This window comes from Propithecus coquereli, unplaced genomic scaffold (assembly GCF_000956105.1).
Source record: "Propithecus coquereli isolate 6110/MARCELLA unplaced genomic scaffold, Pcoq_1.0 Scaffold8, whole genome shotgun sequence".
Classification (NCBI taxonomy): domain Eukaryota; kingdom Metazoa; phylum Chordata; class Mammalia; order Primates; family Indriidae; genus Propithecus; species Propithecus coquereli.
This window is the reverse complement of record NW_012154173.1, coordinates 2310291-2329058: the sequence shown is the minus strand read 5'-3', so window position 1 is coordinate 2329058 and position 18768 is coordinate 2310291. Positions and strand designations below refer to the sequence as shown.

The window sequence follows — 18768 nt, the reverse complement described above, 5'->3', positions numbered from 1 at the left end:
AAAAAAAAAAAAAAAAAAGGCACATCAAAAAATCAATTTTATATTGTGTTCCTAAATGTGGTCCTTGAAACAGCAGTATCAGTATCACCGGTGAACTTGCTAAAAAATGCAATGATCAGGCCTCACCTGAGATTTACTGAATGCAATTATCAGCCTCACCTGAGATCTACTGAATTAGAACACTGTGGGTGGGGTCAGCAATCTGTTTTAACAGGCCCTCTGAGGGCTTGCTTTAACAAGCTTGAGAACCCCTGGGCTACACTGGCAGACACACAGATCACTAAAAAAAGTTGGACAGGACTCGCACCAACGAGGTCCTTGAGCAACTATCTTTATCTATATTCTTTTGCCTTCTTTTTTTTTTTTTTTTATCTTTTGCCTTCTTTTAACTCAACAAGGAGAATATATTCATGCATTGCTCCTGTAAGGTAAAAGTAACTTGTTTAGGACCCACTATAATGGACAAAAAAGAAAACAATAAAAGTAACTTTTTTTAGATACTGCAGGTGCTAGGCAGGCGCCTTAGGAAATGGTTAACCATGTAATCGTGGTGAAAGTAACGCTGATGGAACAGGAGAGTGAGGTTCCCTAAGAGCTGCTGACACTGGAGGTCACAGAAAGCACGAAAAGCAAGTCCAGTAGGAATTTTACTCCAGAACTCTCCACAGTTCAGCTGGTCTTACTGATGTCGCCCATGGAGAGCGTGCATGACAAATAGTTGACTCTAGTAGGAAGGACAGCTAGCTACCCGAGGATGAAAAAGAACAAACAATGCAGACCTTGTTTGGGGAAAGCTAGACTTTTATAAAGTCTTTTGTTGTCCTGTTTTGTTGATTCTTTAGCACACACTGCAGCCACCAACTCGGCTCCCAGCCTCCACTGTCATCCTTACATTTGCTGGGCTGTTTAGCAGGGCAGCAAGGCAAAGATGACAAGAAACCGAGCTTTGAGATCTAAGTAACATGCCTTAGTGAGACATCTAGCCACTATCCCGAGCCTAAGCCCTGATCAAGCCCCTTCAAGGTAGTGGGGCCTGGAAAGAACCACCGCACACACACACATACACACACACACACACACAAACCCCCCCCCCTTTATTTCCCATTAACATCAGAATCAGCAGTGAAATCCACCATTACTGCCAGTACTTGTGAAGATCAAATAAACGCCACAGGTGTATTCAGGAATTCACTTTAAAATAAGGTTTATAGAAACCTATAAATCTAAAAATAAGATTATACTTAATTTTCAGTTGAGGGATGGTCGTAAGAGCTAATCTATTAATTTCCCTACTATTGCTATAAGTCATGTTCCAAACCACGGATAAAAAAATAAATGGTATCTCATTTTTAAAAAATTACAAATTTCCCTCTTCTAAATATTTTTGTTTGTTTGTTTTGTTTTGTTTTGTTTTTTGAGACAGAGTCTCACTCTCTTGCCTGGGCTAGAGTGCCGTGGCATCAGCCTAGCTCACAGCAACCTCAAACTCCTGGGCTCAAGCAATCCTCCTGCCTCAGCCTCCCGAGTAGCTGGGACTACAGGCATGCGCCACCATGCTCGGCTAATTTTTTCTATATATTTTTAGTTGTCCAATTAATTTCTTTCTAATTTTAGTAGAGACGGGGTCTCGCTCTTGCTCAGGCTGGTCTTCTAAATATTTTTAAAGTAAGAATTTAGTTGATGTCAAAAGTGCATGGCATCACCCCTGACACATACCACATGAGAATTTTAAAGGCTAGCATCTAAAACAGCCTGGATATTCTTCCTTAACTTTACAATAAAAGATCAAGTAAAACTTTCACTCTCTGTAACAAGTGCCCTTCAGATTTCACTGAAGAGAAAAAAACTAAATAAAAGTACATTCTCACTCCTGGGTTTTGGAACATCAGCTACTCCGGTTTCAACCTTTATTCTCTTGGATACTGGGCGGTCATAATAACCCACTTATACTTTGATACAAGCAAAAGCCCATGCTCTAAGTTACTGCAGAAAGACAAAGAAACAGCTGTATGCCATTCAACTTTCTGGGCCATGCTTCTCCATTGTATGGAGAAAAATAATTTCTTTTTTTAACCTGAAAGCAAACACAGTTCTTCTCATATCCCACTATTCAGCCAATTTTTTTCTTCCTGTAACAAGGCCAAATTTTTGGCGGTATCCATTAAGAAGCTTACGTTTTTTACCAAGACAAGAGGAAGCAAAAAGTATTATTATAGCCTCATATAATAGAAATATCCAATTATAAAAAAAAAATGCCACTATGGGAGAGAGTAGTAATGACAATGTACTTTAAAGAGAATAGACTTAAAACTTGAAAAAAACAGCATAAGTGATTTTTAAGGTTTGTTAAACAAAAATGATGGAAGGCCACTGTTTTGGGACTGAGCTCCTATCCTACACCCCAACAGACCAAACCAAACTGATGGTGTCACTCATGCTGAAGGCCACATAACCAAACTGAAACTTCAAAGAAGCATGTAGATCCCCAAACAGACCAGTTTTTCCTGAAAACAGGAGATTCCAGTCTACCTGAGTCAGCATAAGGAAGCCCACTCTGCTTTAGCTCCTGGCAAGAAAATAGCCAGAAGTAACTTGATGTTAACCAATCAACTGCTTTTTCTGTGTTTCTGTTTCCTTGTTCCGCCTTCACAAAACCCAGTGTTCTGCCCTTGCCCCATGGGAACTCTGTTTTATAGAATAAAGGCTGCCCCGATTTAGGAATCCCAAGTAAAAGCCAATTAGATCTATAACTAAATTTGTTGTAATTTTGTCTTTGGACAAGTGTAAAATATATTACAAGATTATTTGCAATATCTCCATTCCTAAATGCATTAGGAAGCAAGTTAAAAGCGAGCCACCGGACATAATTCCGCCCATGTGGACACTGTCAGAGGAGGCCTAAGCACTTCCTGGTAAGCAGCTTTCAATATAAACAAGAGCCCTGCACCTTTCTGTCACTTCAAAAATAGAATACTGCAACCCTGGGAAGCCAACACCCAGTCTTTTAGAGGCACCTTCTAGAGCAGATATTTCTTAATAGCCAGTAAAAGCTTGAAAGAGGACAACAACCAGACCTGCCTTTACTTCCCCACAACCCCCACCGCTGAAGCAGGTGAATCCTGAACATCTTTTTCCCACCCAGAGGAAAAGAGCTGACCCAGGAGATGAGGTGCCAGCCGCACCCTCAGGACGACAGAGGAGCCGGGCCAGCCCACAGCAGTAACTGAGAATCACACAGGCAGCAGCAAACTCCAGCCCCAGCACCCAGAGGAGGTAGGAAATGCTGTTGTGAAAACACCCTTCCTCGACACCCCTCCCACTAAAACAGCACCCACTACATTTAACACGCAAAACTGTGACGGGCAAATCCAGCTCTAAAGATCTCTTACGAGAAAGACGTCAGGCACAAGCAGGTCTCAGGTTCCCTTTGAAGAGAGGAAACCTGACAGGCCTGCCAAAGAAAGCAGCTTGTATTTCAAGTAAATGCTTGTGATTGAGAACCTGCATACTGATTTGACAGGCTGTGTGCAGGGGAGGAGAAGAAGGGAAGGGCGACAAATATTAGTGAATAAAGAAAATGAGGCCTGCACCTTAGTTTTTATTTTCATCAGAATGTGTTTGTTTTCAGTCACAGATTTGTCCCTTAATTTATATGTACATAAGAAGAAAGAAGGATTCTTAGACACTAACAAATAAACATGGGAGAAAAGTGCTTAAGGCTGCTAAGGTCACTAGGTTTGTTATTTAAACGAAATATTTTATTGCTTTGCTTTCATACATGTTTCTCCACTAAGTTTATGTACAACTTATGCAAAAAAAAGTGATAAAGAATTACTTCAAAGCATAGGAAAATACTAAAGTCCCAAAAGTCTCCATACAAAGGAAAAATCTGTAAAATTTTGTAATGAATATTTTGTACATAAAGGTAGATTTAGCTACAATTTCCCACTTTCCCTGTGTATGGCGACTTTTGGGACACCTGTACATTAAGTACGGCTGCTTTGACCACGCACTGCCCAGTAACTGAAGGAAGTTAATGGTGCCATAGTTGCTTCCCAAGAGCGTAGGGCCTGCCCACTGGCTTCCCTGAGAATAAGCAGAGGTGAGCTGCCTTGGTAGAAAAAACTATTTCCTCAAAGGGAGCTATAGCTCACCAGCCAGGGGTGAGCAGAAAGCTTCCTTTCCAGCACTTTCAACATCTCATCACAGCCTTTTCCCCTCTCTTGGATCACAGGTACGATTTCCCCAAAACAGCAGCAGCAAAACCTTTTTTTTTTTTTTCCTTTGGCTATACTTGCATCATAACATTTTACCAGTGGTTAACTCAATAATCAAAGCCAAAATCCCTCACATTTGAGACCTGGCATTATTAAATAAGTCAGCTCCATTCTGGCAAATTTACATCTGTAACAAATTCATTCAAGATCAGGTCTTGAGAGGAGGTAAATATTGTAGATAAACTCTATGACCTGAAGTAGTTCTTGGGCAGTTCCTTAATCCTCTGAAACTCTAAACTCCCTTATCAGTAAAACAGGAAGAGGAAGAATTCATCCATACACCCAGGGCTGATGTGAGATCAAATAAGGCTCCCGCTGCCCATAAGTGCTTGGTTGGAGCCAGGGCCTAGGAAGCACTCCATAAATGTTAGCATCATCGCCAAATAAAATGTCTTTTTTTCCATGCAGTACCGGTTAAAAAGAACTAAGAATTTCAAATTCTTCAAAAGCTGAAAGGTCCAAGCCATCCCCATCTCTCCCTCTGCATCCTTTCATTCACCTTTCCAACCTCTAAAGAAAGGACGAGCAGAACTGCCACACGGTGAAGGACACACTCACATTTTCCTTTTGTTCATGCACAAAATAGGGATGTGAGGTAGGAGCGTTAATGGGAAAATGAACACACACAAAAAATTGCATATTATCATCAAAAGCTAAAGGATGATTAGGCAGACAGACGTCTTGGCCAGGAGAAGCCTGACCGTCCGAGAGGTGAGGGCCCCTTGTGTCCCTGCAGTGAGTGTCAGGGAGGCTCCCAGGGGCACCAGGGAAGCGGCAGGCCCTACCGCAGCCTTCCCCCAAGCTCTGGGCACAGGCAGAGCTCTCAGGAGCTGGAGCCCTCACTGGTGGCCGATGTGTGCAGAGCCCAAAGTGGAGGTGACAATAGGACAGAGGTCCATGTTCTGGGAGGACACTGGATTAGAATCGCAATTGATTCACCACTTGCCTCAGTCTCTTTAATCGAGAAAGAAAAATCAAGTTTCCTCTTCATCTTTTTTTTCTTTGAGACAAGGTCTCGCTCTGTCTCCCAAGCTAGAGTGCAGTGGCATCATCATTACCTCACTGGAACCTCAAACCCCTGGGGCTCAAGTGATCCCCCTGCCTCAGCCCCCGGTGTAGCTGGGACTACAGGTGCGAGCCACCATGCCTGGCTAATTTTTCTATTTTTAGTAGAGATGGGGGTCTCGCTCTTGCTCAGGTTGGTCCTGGCCTCAAGGGACCCTCCTGCTTCGGCCTCGCAGAGTGCTAGCATTATAGGCATGAGACACCTCACCCAGCCCCTCTTCATCTTCTAATAAGTTTTTTAAATTACAATACTCTTAAATCAAGAAAAAGGAAAGGTGCTGTGGTCTCTAAGTGTTTCTCCTTGACCCAGAATTCCTACAGAGAAATACAAATTGTTCAACAGAGTATTACATTTTTTTAGTTCTCAATTAATAATTTGAAATGTTTCCTTTAAGCTTTGAATCATGACACACATGCACATATAAAAAGAACTAAATTACCTTTGAAATAGCAATGAAATTAATAATAAACGAACAAACTAAGAAATCCATTTTCAGGGGTTTTTTTTCCTATGATTCCTACAGACATAAAATGTAATACTAATAGGACCCATAAAATATATTGAATAAATCCACAAAATTCATTATATAAAAGCAAAACAAAAAAAAATGCCTGAGTTCCATTTTATGGCCCCACATGAAGAAAGACAAAAGGAGAAAGAAGAAAAGGGAAATTGAGTGGAGAAAAAAGAAAGAGAGAGAAAGGCTAAGCTAAGGGAGGGAGACAGGAAAAGCAAAAACAGGAGACAGAAATTCTGAGAGAAATGAATACACTAAGAAGAAAATAAGGGGACAGACAGACAGACTGACATGTGATTTGAGGTTTCTGCTCCACTTTGGATTGGAGAAAAATCAAAGTCATCCTGTGCACTTTGAAAGGTTGGTTCCCTCATCAGACTTCGCTGCTTTTCCAATTTAACATCATAATGACAGTCACCACTAGGAAAGGAATAATTCAACTAAGAGAATGGCATCCGCAGTGACCACAGCCCAGACCAGAGCACACCACCAGGGAAGACGGATCTTAGGACTGAAGTCCTCTCTCTTGAGGGCTTAAAAAAGGAAGGAAGTTTGGGAAGGGATTGTAAGGCTGAGAAAAATAAAAGCTCCTAAACAAAGAGAAATCTGTCATATTATCTTTAATATTAGTCAAAATTTCCATTGAATCCCTGAAGCAGCAGTAGCAATCCATTTAAAATCACCAAGAAAGGCAGACTTGGCAGATAAGTTTTCTCCTCCAACGATGACTTGAAGAAAAATGCTGACTGACCCTCAGCTCGGGTTGGGCAAATGCTACTCTGGAATGAATTATTTCTCAAAAGCACCTAGAACAGTTGACAAATCCAGAAGCTGCACAAATCAATCCCATAGCCAAGACACTCCATGATGAACTCACAACTTCAGGTTTGCCCTTAGAAATCACTGGTTAAAATTTAACAATCACGGCATTACTACAATTTTACTAAAATGTCACCTCTAAGTGAAATTGCTTCTCTGGCTAGCATACCACCCAGGGAGAGTATAATACTTTTATTCTGCAAATATTTAATAAGTACTTGTTCTCTGCAAGGCTCTTACACGTTAAAGTGAATTATTGCTTATAGACTTGAGCTCCTTGAAGGTCAAACTCTATGATATCACTATTAAAATACATTTTGCATTGAAAGCATCATAACCAAAACCGGTGGCATATATAGTAATAACAAATCCAGTTATTCTCCCTTGACTCTGGTTTCTTCTCTCATTTTACAAACACATAGAAATGCCAAACTACTCATTCTCTTCACTTCAAAACTAAAAAAACAACATTCTTCACAGGCAAGCAAATCACCATCACTTAATCCAAATTTCCCTTCAAAACACTCCTTGGTTGCTTCCCTTAACCATTCCCACAGGCTCTGAGTCCATGGTACCAGCCCTCCCATTCTCCTCAACCACATCCCAATCCACAGACCTTGAATCCCTCCGCATTATCCACGACTGGGAAACATCACCAAAGCCAGTATCTACTCTTCCCCTCAACCTACTCAGCATCTCCATACCCTTTCAAAGTCTAACTCCCTATTTCTTAATTCTAATCTTCCTTTCCCCACTCTGCAACATTGACAATCCATTCTTGCTTCTCTATTTGCTCCACTTTTTTTCCTAGACCATCTCAACAACATAACAGCTTCAAATATCACCCATGCTAAGGTCTCCCAAACCTTGATATCCTACCCAGCTCTTTCTCTTAGAGATCCACATTTCACTCCTGAACCTATCCCGAAAGACATCTCACAAGGACCTAGTGATGGTTTTAAACATGGCACAGGGCACCACCAAGGGATATAGTTATCATACTGACCAAAGTCAACATAAAGGGGAGCCATGAGATGAAAACATCAAGTAACATACAAAGGAAAACTCACCAGACTAACAGCAAACTTCTCAACAGACACATCACAAGCCAGAAAGGAATGGGGTATATCTTTAGTTTCCTTAAACAGAGTAAATGTCAGCCAAGAATTTTGCATCCTGCAAAACTAAGTTTCATAAATGAAAGAGAAATAAAGTCTTTCCAAGATAAGCCAACACGAAGGGAATTTGTCACCACTAGACCTTCCATACAAGAAATGCTCAAAAGTGTTCTATACGTGGAACAGAACAATTGATATCCACTAGTGTAAAAACACCCAAAAGTTAAAACTGTTAGCTTTTATAAAACAGTAACACAAGGGGGAGAACAAAGCAACGAGGTAACAATCAAAATGATGACCAGAACAGTACCTCATGTCAATGTTAACATTAAATGTGAACAGTCTTGATGCTCTCCTTAAAAGATATAGATTGCCTAAATTAGCCGTCCCCAACCTTTTTGGCACTAGGGACTGTTTTCATGGAAGACAATTTTTCCACGAACTGGGGGCAAGAGGATGGTTTCAGGATGATTCAAGCACATTACATCTATCGTACACTTTATTTCTATTATTATTACTTTGTAATATATAATTAAATAATTATACAACTCACCATAGGCTGGGGACCCCTGGCCTAAATGGATTAAAAACACACAACACAAATATACGCTGTCTCCAGAAAACCCATTTAACTCACAAAGATTCTCACAGACTCAAGGGAAAGGAATGGAAAAATTATTCCATGCAGGCTGGGCGTGGTGGCTCACACCTGTAATCCTAGCACTCTGGGAGGCCGAGGCTGGAGGACTGCTTGAGGTTCGGAGTTCGAGACCAGCCTGAGCAAGAGCGAGACCTCATCTCTACCAAAAATAGAAAAAATTTGCAGGGTGTGGTGGCATGTACCCATAGCCCCAGCTACTCAGGAGACTGAGGCACTTGAGCCCAGGAGTTTGAGGCTGCAGTGAGGTAGGATGGTACCACTGCACTCTAGCCCAGGTGACAGAGTGAAACCCTGTCTCAAAAATAAATAAATAAATACAAAATATTCCACGCAATGGAAACCAAAAGCAAGCAGGAGTGGCTATTCTCATATCAGATAAAACAGACTTTAAATCAACAATAGTTAAAAAAAAAAAAAAGGACAAAGATGATCATTATACAATGACAAAGGGATCAATTCAACAAGAAGATACAAAAATCCTAAAATATATGCACCTAACACATGAGCTCCCAGATTCATAAATCAAATTGTACTAGATTTTAGGAAAGAAATAAATAGCAACATCATATAGCCGGGGACTTCAATACCCCACTGACAGAACTAGACAGATCATCAAGGGAGAAGATCAACAAAGAAACGTTGGACTTAAATAGCACTCTAGAGCAAGTGGACCTAACAGACATTTACAGAACATTCTACCCAAAAACTGAAGAATATACATTCTCATTAGCACATGGGACATTTTTCAAGACAGATCATATATTAGGTCATAAAACAAATCTCATCAAATTTAGAAAAACTAAAATCATACCATGTATCTTCTCAGACCACAGTGGAATAAGATTAGAAATTAATTCCAAGAGGAACTCTCAAAAGTACAAAAATAAACAGAAATTAAACAACCTACTGCTGAACAATCCTTGAGTTACTGAAAAAAAATCAAGACAAAAATCAAAAAATTTTTCAAATTGAACAACAAAGGCTACACAAGCTTCCAAAAATCTGAGGGATACAAAAAAGCAGTGCTAAGGAGGAAGTTCATAGCCTTAAATGTTTACACCAAAAAGACAGAAAGGGCATAAATTAACAACCTAAGGTCACACCTCGAGGAACTAGAAAAACAAGAACAAACCAAACCAAAAGCTAGTAGAAGGAAAAAAATACTATAACAAAGCTCAGAGCAGAACTAAACAAAATAAGAAACAAAAAAAGATACAAAGGATCGATGAAACAAAAAAATGGTTCTTTGAAAAGATAAACAAAATCAATAGACCACTAGCTAGATTAACCAGAAATAGAAGAGAAAGGACTCAAATAAACTCAATCAGAAATGAAAATGGAGACATTACAACTGATACCACAGAAATACAAAATATAATCTGTAACTACTAGGAAAACCTCTACGTACACAAACTAGAAAAACCTAGAGAAACTGGATGAATTCTTAGAAACACACAACCTCCCAAGCCTGAATCAGGAAGAAACAGAAATCCTGAACAGACTAATAATGAGTAGCAAGATTGAAAAAGTAATAAAAAGTCTCCCAACATAAAAAGCCTCAGCCCAGACAGGTTCACAGCCAAATTCTACCAGACCTATAAAGAAGAACTGGAACCCATTCTACTGAAACTGTTCCATAACACCAAGAAGGAGGGAACCCTCCACGATTCACTCTACAAAGCCCATATCACCTTGATACCAAAGCCAGCAAAAGACACAACAAAAAAAGAAAACTACAGACCTATATCCCTTATGAACACAAAAGCAAAAATCTTCAACAAAATACTACCAAACTGAATTCAACAGTACATCAAAAAGATAATCCACCATGATCAAGTGGGTTTCATCCCAGGGATGCAAGGATGGTTCAATATATACAAATCGATAAATGTGATTCACCACATAAACAGAAGAAAAAACAAAGACCAGATGATCATCTCAACAGATGCAGGAAAAGCATTCAATAAAATACAGCACCCGTTCATGATTAAACCCCTCAACAAACTAGGCACAGAAGGAACATACTTCCAAATAATAAAAGCTATATATGACAAACCCACAGCCAACTTCATACTGAATGGGGAAAAGTTGAAAGCATTCCCCCTAAGACATGGAGCAAGACAAGGATGCCCACTATCACCACTTCTATTCAACATAGTACTGGAAGTCCCAGCAGAGCAATCAGGCAAGAGAAAGAAAGAAAGGGCATCCAAAGTGGGAAAGAGGAGGTCAAACTATCCCCGTTTGCTGACGGTATGATCTTGCACTTATAAAACCCTAAAGACTCCACTGAAAAGACTCCTAGAATTGATAAATAAATTCAGCAAAGTTTCAGTTTACAAAATCAACGTACGCAAATCAGCAGTCTTCCTATATACTAACAACAGTCAAGCTGAGAGTCGAATCAAGAACATAGAAACAGTAACAACAAAAAAACCACATGCACATATTGACACTCTTCCCACCAAAATGTGTTCTAATTCCCCTCTTTTTGGATACGGGCTGGCTGTTGTGACACATTTCTAACTACAAGAATAAGATGGAAGTGACACCATGTCACTTCCAAGACCAGGTCATAAAAAGCCACACAGCTTGGGCCTGCCTCTGTTAGGAGCCCTGAGGTAACATGGAAGAGGTCTGGGCACCCTGAGGCTGCATGTGGGAGACAAGGCAGATTGAGGCAGGTACCCAACAAGCCTCAGCTGCTGAGTCTTCCCAGTGTCGACAGCCCCTCACATGAGTGAGCCTTTAGATTTCTAAAACTGAACTCTCACACACTGACCACCTGCTCATTGCCTGAATACAACCCCAATTCCTGATCCTCACATACAAGATCCTTTACACTCCCCTAGGGATCACCTCCAGCCACAGGGATTTTTGAGGATTCGCAATCACTTCTTTGCCCTTTCGCATCTCTGCATCCTTGCACAGTTGAATCTTCTTAGTAAACTCCTTTCCTCGCCCTCTTTCTTTCACCACTTACAAAAATTCCTACTTAGCCTTAGTCTTAATCAGTTCGGGCTGCTATAATGAAATGCCATACACTGGATAGCTTAAACAACATTTACTTCTCACAGTTCTGGAGGATGCAGTCTGAGATCAATGTGCCAGCTGATTCAGTTCCTGAGGGCCCACTTCTTGGTTTGCAGATGGCTGCTGCTATGGTCTGAATATTGGTGTGACCCCCCCAACCCCCCACCCCGCCAAATTCATATGGTGGAACCTAATGCCCAATGTGGTAGTATTAAGAAGCGGGGCCTTTAGAAGGTAATTAGGTCATTTAGGTCACATATCTACCACCAACTGATTCTTGACAAAGGTGCCAGGAATACTTATTGGGGAAAGGATACTCTCTTCAATAAGTGGTGCTGGGAAAACTGGATATACATATGCAGAAGAATGAAACTAGATTCTCACCTCTCATCCTACACAAAAATCAACTCAAAATGGATCAAAGACCTAAATGTAAGACTCAAAACTATAAAACTACTAGAAGAAAACATAGGGGAAATGCTTCAGGACATTGGTCTGGGAAAAGATTTTATGACTAAGACCTCAAAAGCACAGGCCACAAAAGCAAAATGAAACAAATGGAATTACATCAAACTACAAAGCTATTGCACAACAAAGGAAACAATCAACAAGAGTGAAGAGACAACCTACAGAATGGGAGAAAATATTTGCAAACTATTCATCTGACAGGGGATTAATATCCAGAATATACAAGGAACTCAAATATCTCAATAGCAAAAAAACCAAACGATCCAATTAAAAAACGGGCAAATCATCTGAATAGACATTTATTAAAAGAAGACATGCAAATGGCCAACAAATATATGAAAAAAAATGCTCCAACACCACTAATCAAAACCACAAGGAAATGCAAATGAAAACCACAATGAGGTTATTGTCTCATCTCACCTCAGGATGACTATTTTTTTTTTTTTTTTTGAGACAGAGTCTCACTCTGTTGCCCATGCTCAAGTGCCGTGGTGTCAGTCTAGCTCGCAGCAACCTCAAACTCCTGGGTTCAAGCAGTCCTACTGCCTCAGCCTCCTGAGTAGCTAGGACTACAGCCATGTGCCACCATGCCCGGCTAATTTTTTCTATATATTTTTAGTTGTCTGGCTAATTTCTTTCTATTTTTAGTAGAGACGGGGTCTCGTTCTTGCTCAGGCTGGTCTCGAACTCCTGACATCAAACGATCCTCCCGCCTCAGCCTTCCAGAGTGTTAGGATTACAGGCGTGAGCCACCACGCCCGGCCAGGATTGCTATTATTAAAAAGACAGGAGTTGGGCACCGGGCGGCTCCCGATGGCCATGGCCTTCACCCTGTACTCCTGCTGCAGGCAGCGCTGCTCTGCGTCAATGCCATCGCCGTGCTGCACGAGGAGCGATTCCTCAAGAACATTGGCTGGGGAACAGACCAGGGAATTGGTGGATTCGGAGAGGAGCCAGGAATTAAATCTCAACTAGTGAACCTTATTCGATCTGTAAGAACCGTGATGAGAGTGCCATTGATAATAGTAAACTCAGTTCCAATTGTATTACTTTTATTATTTGGGTGAATATCAGTGGAGGAAATGGAGACTCAGAAGAAGAGATGCCAGCAGAAGTTATTACTTTGGAATATTCGTATCTTAGGGGGCTGATATTGCACTTGACACAAATGTAAAGCAGACAATAAAACCAGAGTTCCTATTTATCTGAAAAAAAAAAAAAGACAAAAAATAGCAAATGCTGATGAGGATGGAGAGAAAAAGGAACTTTTATACGCCGTGGGTGGGAATGTAAACTAGTACAGCCACTATGGAGAACAGTATGGAGATTCCTCAAAAAACTACAAATGGAACTAACATGTGATCCAGCAATCCCATTACTGGGCATTTATCCAAAGGAAAGGAAATCAGTGTATGGAAGAAATATCTGCATCCCCATGTTTATTGCAGCATTATTCACAATAGCTAAAATATGGAATCAACCTAGGTGCCCAACAATGGAAGAACAGATAAAGAAAATGTGGTATATATACACAATGGAACACTATTCAGCCATTAAAAAAAATGAAATCCTGTCATTCATAGCAACATGGATGGAACTAGAAGACATTACGTTAAGTGCAATAAGCCTGGAACAGAAAGTTTAACATTGCATGTTCTCACTAATACGTGGAAGACAAAAAAAGTTGATCTCATAGATGTAAAAAGTAGAATTTTTCTCTAAGAGTGGGTTGCTAAAAAAGAAAAAAAAAATAAAAAGTAGAACAGAGGATACTAGAGGCTAGGAAGGTGGGAATAGGGAGAGATTTGTTAAAGGATACAAAATCACAACTAGACAGGAGGAATAAGTTCTGGTGTTCTGTAGCACTGCAGGATGACTATAGTTAATAATATATAGTCCCAAATTGCTAGAAGTAGGATGTTGAACATTTCCAACACAAAGAAATGATAAATGTTTGCAATGCTAGATATGCTAATTACCCTGATCTGACCACTGAAACGTCACTGTGTACCCCTATAAATATGTATAGTTATTATATGCCAATTTTAAAAATAAAAGAAAAACAAAAAATACACTGAGTTCTGAAAAAGGGAGGTTATTATACAAAATGGGATATTCAGTAAGAGATTATTTTGTGATTTGTTTGTTTAAAAGGACAGATATATGGACAGGTATAAAACAATGTTAACTATGATTTTTTTCTGAGTAGGATTACAGGTGATTTTATTTCCTTTTCCTCCATCTATATTTCTGATTTTTTAAAAATTAACAACTATTCTTAGATCCCAAAAAGTATTTTTACATTCTGATTTTTTTTAAACTTCCACTAAATATTAAAATTCCTTAATCACTTGGACATTTTTCCAATAAAAATACATTGCTAAGATTATGGTTTCAGTACAGTTGGTACCCACTCAGTTTAAATAAAATTTGAGAAAGTCTTGGAAGAGAGATTTTTACAATAGTCAACAATTAAAACAGAAATAATTAACTCCAAAAGGAAAATAAAATAATCTTAGCCTATAACAAAAGGCTCAGTCGCACAGAAGTTCAGGGAATTTGGGTGTTTTTTTGTTTTGAACTGTGTGTATATTTGTTTTTATTGCATGCATAGATTATTCTGTTTTGACATCCTACTAAAAGATCACAGCCCTTTCTACCACTCAGCTTTTCCCCTAGGGACTAAGCATGCTACTGCATAAAAATAAATGCAGGAAGTGCAGAAGAGCTAACAAAGACATTAGCACCATATGGAATCGAGAGACTGTTGACCAAATAAATTAGTAGCCTGGGTGGGTCACACCCAGAGACTTGCCAGCAGACCCTCAAAATTCTTATCCATTCTTCTCTACATCTGCTTTACTTTTAAATAAATGACATCCCACGTTTTTATTTCTAAGGCATAACTACAGTGCTGAAATTATAGTGACATATTGTTGTGTTACCATTTGCTTAAAGCCTGTCCCTCTCCTTAGTCTTTTGGCCCCAGCAAGCTTTCCTCTTCCCCTTAAAATAATGGTTTTGCTTTGCTTTTTTTCCATTCAAACTAGTAAAATGCTTACTGGCTAGGTGACTGTTACTTCAATTTAATAGTGCTAAACTAAAGGTTGACTAAGATGAGAGTACTCAGTACAAATATTTATTTAGCCCCATAAAAAGTATTCAGGAGGTTTTTTTTTTTAACCCAATGTATGCTCTAGTTAGCATAAACTGCTCTTTGAAAGTGGGAAATACCATACACATTAAATGGGCTGTGTTGAGCTTAATGCTTAGAAACTCTTAAAAGCCACTGTGCAATTTAAGGTATTTAAATCATTTGATGTTTATTGAACTCTCAATATAAGCAGAGTATTATATGCAAGGTCTGGGTAAAAGGTAAAGTAGAAAAATAGTAGAATCTGGGCCTGATACTATAAAGCATTAGAATACATGATAACTCTGTGTTCCTTCTTAAACCTTAGAGCTCCGTTAAATAAAATTGGTAGTAAAGGATAGATTTTGACAACTTTATACAAGAATGTTTAAAGAGGCATTTCAATAGAGACATGCACTGAAGACAAGAGATAGGCCATTTACTTCTGCATCTACAGTTTTATTAAGGGACAAATGTAAGAAAACTCTATGTATGTAAAAAACAAAGTTAAACAAATACTAAAAATTTCTGATTTGGTTTTAAATACTTTGTAAAAACCACAATTCAAGAGACAATCACATAGTTTTATAAACCTTATTTGAGCCCACATAGTTGCTAATGAACATCAGGTTTTAAATCCCCAGGTTTTACCTTTTTCACTGTAAGACAGGAGTCTCGCTACAGATTCATTTAAGACTTACTCATCTGCTTTACCAGTTCAAAGACCCACAGCCTTATCAGCAACTTTCTTTGCCTAACCACAGAGTTCTGCTTCTTAAGAATAGAGGAAAAAAAGAACAGGAGGAAATGGGAAACAAGAGAATGACTTGGAGGGTCAGAGAGGTTCCTGCGGCTAGAACCGGCTCTTGAGTGCTTTTTCCCTTTTGTCTTAGGCAGTCAACAAACATTTCTGAGCACCTGCTATGTACCTGGAAACATAAAGATGAGAAGGCAGATAGGCAGAGTTCGGAAACAAACAGGTCAGTAAAAGCCATGTGGTTCTAACACAGCAAAGCTCCAGAGTAAACCAGCTGACTTTCCCGAGGCAGGGCACTCCTCTGCCATTCTGAGCAGAGTCCTCCACGCTCTCCATGTTGAGGGTGGACTTCCCTGGCCCACAAGGCAGGACAATTAAAAACAAGGATTAACATGACTAACAAATCACTTGACCAAAGAAAACACTGGAAAATTACAGACAGAAAAAAGACTCATCTTACAAGCCAAAGAAATACGTAAAATATGTCTCAGAATTAGACACTTAAAAAAAAAAAAGTCCTATAAAAACCACACAAAGTATATTAGCAAATTGGAATACTGCAGTGGTCTTAATGACTGTGATTCTTACCACCCGAGCTAGAACACATTTATTAAAACTAGGCATTCCATTCACCTAAATCAAACACAGCTAGCTATTCAGTATACTTTGACAAGTACCAGTTATTCTAAAAACATAATTATATTAAAAATGACAATGTAAAACAAATTAGTATACAAATACGCATGTACACATGTTTGCCCATATACACCACCCCCACTAAAAACCAGACACACATAATGCTGGCTTACATGGCGGCCCCTAGGCCTCCTGACAATACATGCAAGACCTGTGGCAAGCTTTCTTACCCAAACGTTTGAGTTTCTACTATGTGTAAGTCACCATGTTACCCAACCAAGGACGATCAAAGATGAAATACGTTTCTAACCTTAAGAAGCTTAAAATCTAGATAATAATGCATATGTGAATATATACATATATAATGTATAATATATGTATATGTATAAAGTATATCGCAGATAATATTTATAAGCATTCCGATGTTAAGTGTTTATAAGCACTCATATGTTAACTGTGAAATTAACTTGATGGGGAGAGAGGAAGGCTTGGAAGGCTTCAAAGATTCTAGTTATCGAAAGTAAAAAACAAAATAGTATATAGGAATAGGGTTTTATTTACATGAAAACCCACGCAGGAAGGCAAACACTGGAGGAAAAAAAGCAAAACATGAAAACTGTTGTGTCAGGGCTCAAAACAGAAGTGATTCCTATCCTCACCTCCCAATGTTGCCTTAATTGTTATCTTTTTTTTAGGATTTATATATCTTTTTTAAAACGTGCCACGCATATCTGTGTTACAGTCACTAGTTTATTATCAGCAGAGATTTCTAGGATGAAGCAATATTTAAATCTGAAAACCATGCCCTACTATTACTACATCTCAAACAATGATTCTATTCGAGGCAATTTCACTTGAGTTACAGTCTTAAGAACCAAGTGCGTCCAAAACTATGGTAAATTAAGGGTTTTGTGTTGTGGGGTTTCATCTTGATGGGTAAAAGAATATGAAAAGCTCCTCTCCCATAAATAAACCCACAGACACCATCATTTGGGGACACCTGGTATGTTAAATATGCGCATCCAAAACCATCGCCATAGGATCAAATGCCACCAAAAATCTTACCCGGCTTAACTTAGAACAGGGCAGAAACTCTGAATATTGAGGGGAGGGGATCATGTTCCCCGTCTTGAGGATTGAAAACCACCCACCGTCCTCAGTTTTTGGTTCCTATCACTTACAAGAGCTGGCTGTATTGCACTCCCTGCGCGCGGCTTTCCTATACCCAAAGCCCAAAGCGCAGCCTCAGCTCAGCAAGCCTGGCGCCAGCCCCTTCGCCGCCTCCCAGAACCTTCCCTGTCTCTCTGTCTCTGTCCCTGTGTCTCTGTCTCTTCAAGCGCACGCACGCACACGCGGCCCCATCTGCCAGCTCGGGCCGCCGGCGCCGCTCCCTCCAGCTCGGCCGCCCCAGGATGCCGGATCCGGATCCGGGAGACGCAACTTGCCGCGGGGGCCCAGGCGGCTCCGCACCTGCTCGGGCACCCGGCCGCACGCAGCCCAGCGCCGAGCCCGCGCCCGCACCCACCGCAGCCGCGGCGCCCGCCCTCACCTTGCTCGCCGCGGTCCATGGCTCCCGCCCGCCGCCTCGCGTCCTCTGCGCTTCCGCCGCCCGCAGCCCGTCCCGGCTCGGATCGCCCGCCGCGCCGCGCCAAGCTCCTCCTCGCCTCCGCCTGCGACTCCCGCGAAGTCCCCACCCCCAGAGGCGTCGGGCGCGGCGGCACCGCCCGCTCTCGGCAGGGAGCGCTTTCCCGGGGCGTCACCCAACCACCTGACCCGGCCGACCTGTGCGCTCCGCCACGTCGGCGCGGGCGGGCGGCGCCGGGCGAGGAGGCCGGGCGCGCCCCGACTCCGGCACGGGCAGGAAATCGGCCCGGAGGAGGGAGAAGGAGGACGGCGTGGAGAGGGACTCAACCATGGAGGCTGCATGGAGACTGCATGCAGCCTGGGAACCGGGTGGCGTTTGCGTTCCACCATCAAGTTATTTATAAAATCAAAAGTTTCCACTAAGGCTTTGGAGATGCCCCTTCCCTGCCTCTGCGAGCACCTGCTCTCATGCACTTACTGGTTAGAAAACACAGGAAGGTTATTTCGAAATGCCCGTGGTTCTTTTTTCCCTATGTTCTTCAGATTCTTCTATTACCTAAATGATATCCTATGATATCTTCTCTAACTAGGTCAAAAACCAGCAGAGCCGAAAATTACAGAGAATCTCTTGAAAAATTATATAGTCATGTCTTTTCATGGAGAGTGTGGATTTTTTTTAGGTGTCAAATTAGGAAGATT

The 18768-nt window shown here is 40.8% G+C and overlaps 1 protein-coding gene and 1 pseudogene across 2 annotated transcripts in view; one reads left to right on the top strand and one right to left on the bottom strand.

Moving 5' to 3' along the window:
* The window catches only part of TPD52 (tumor protein D52), a 121903-nt gene extending 103722 nt beyond the window's left edge, over positions 1-18181 (bottom strand). For both annotated transcript variants that reach the window (XM_012663162.1, XM_012663163.1), the window contains exon 1: positions 18035-18181. In XM_012663162.1, coding sequence (XP_012518616.1) covers positions 18035-18053 — 19 coding nt within the window. In that variant the 5' untranslated portion in view covers positions 18054-18181. The remainder of the gene's footprint in view (positions 1-18034) is intronic.
* Positions 12779-13032, top strand: LOC105825402 (annotated as a pseudogene).
* Positions 18182-18768: the final 587 nt, after the last annotated feature.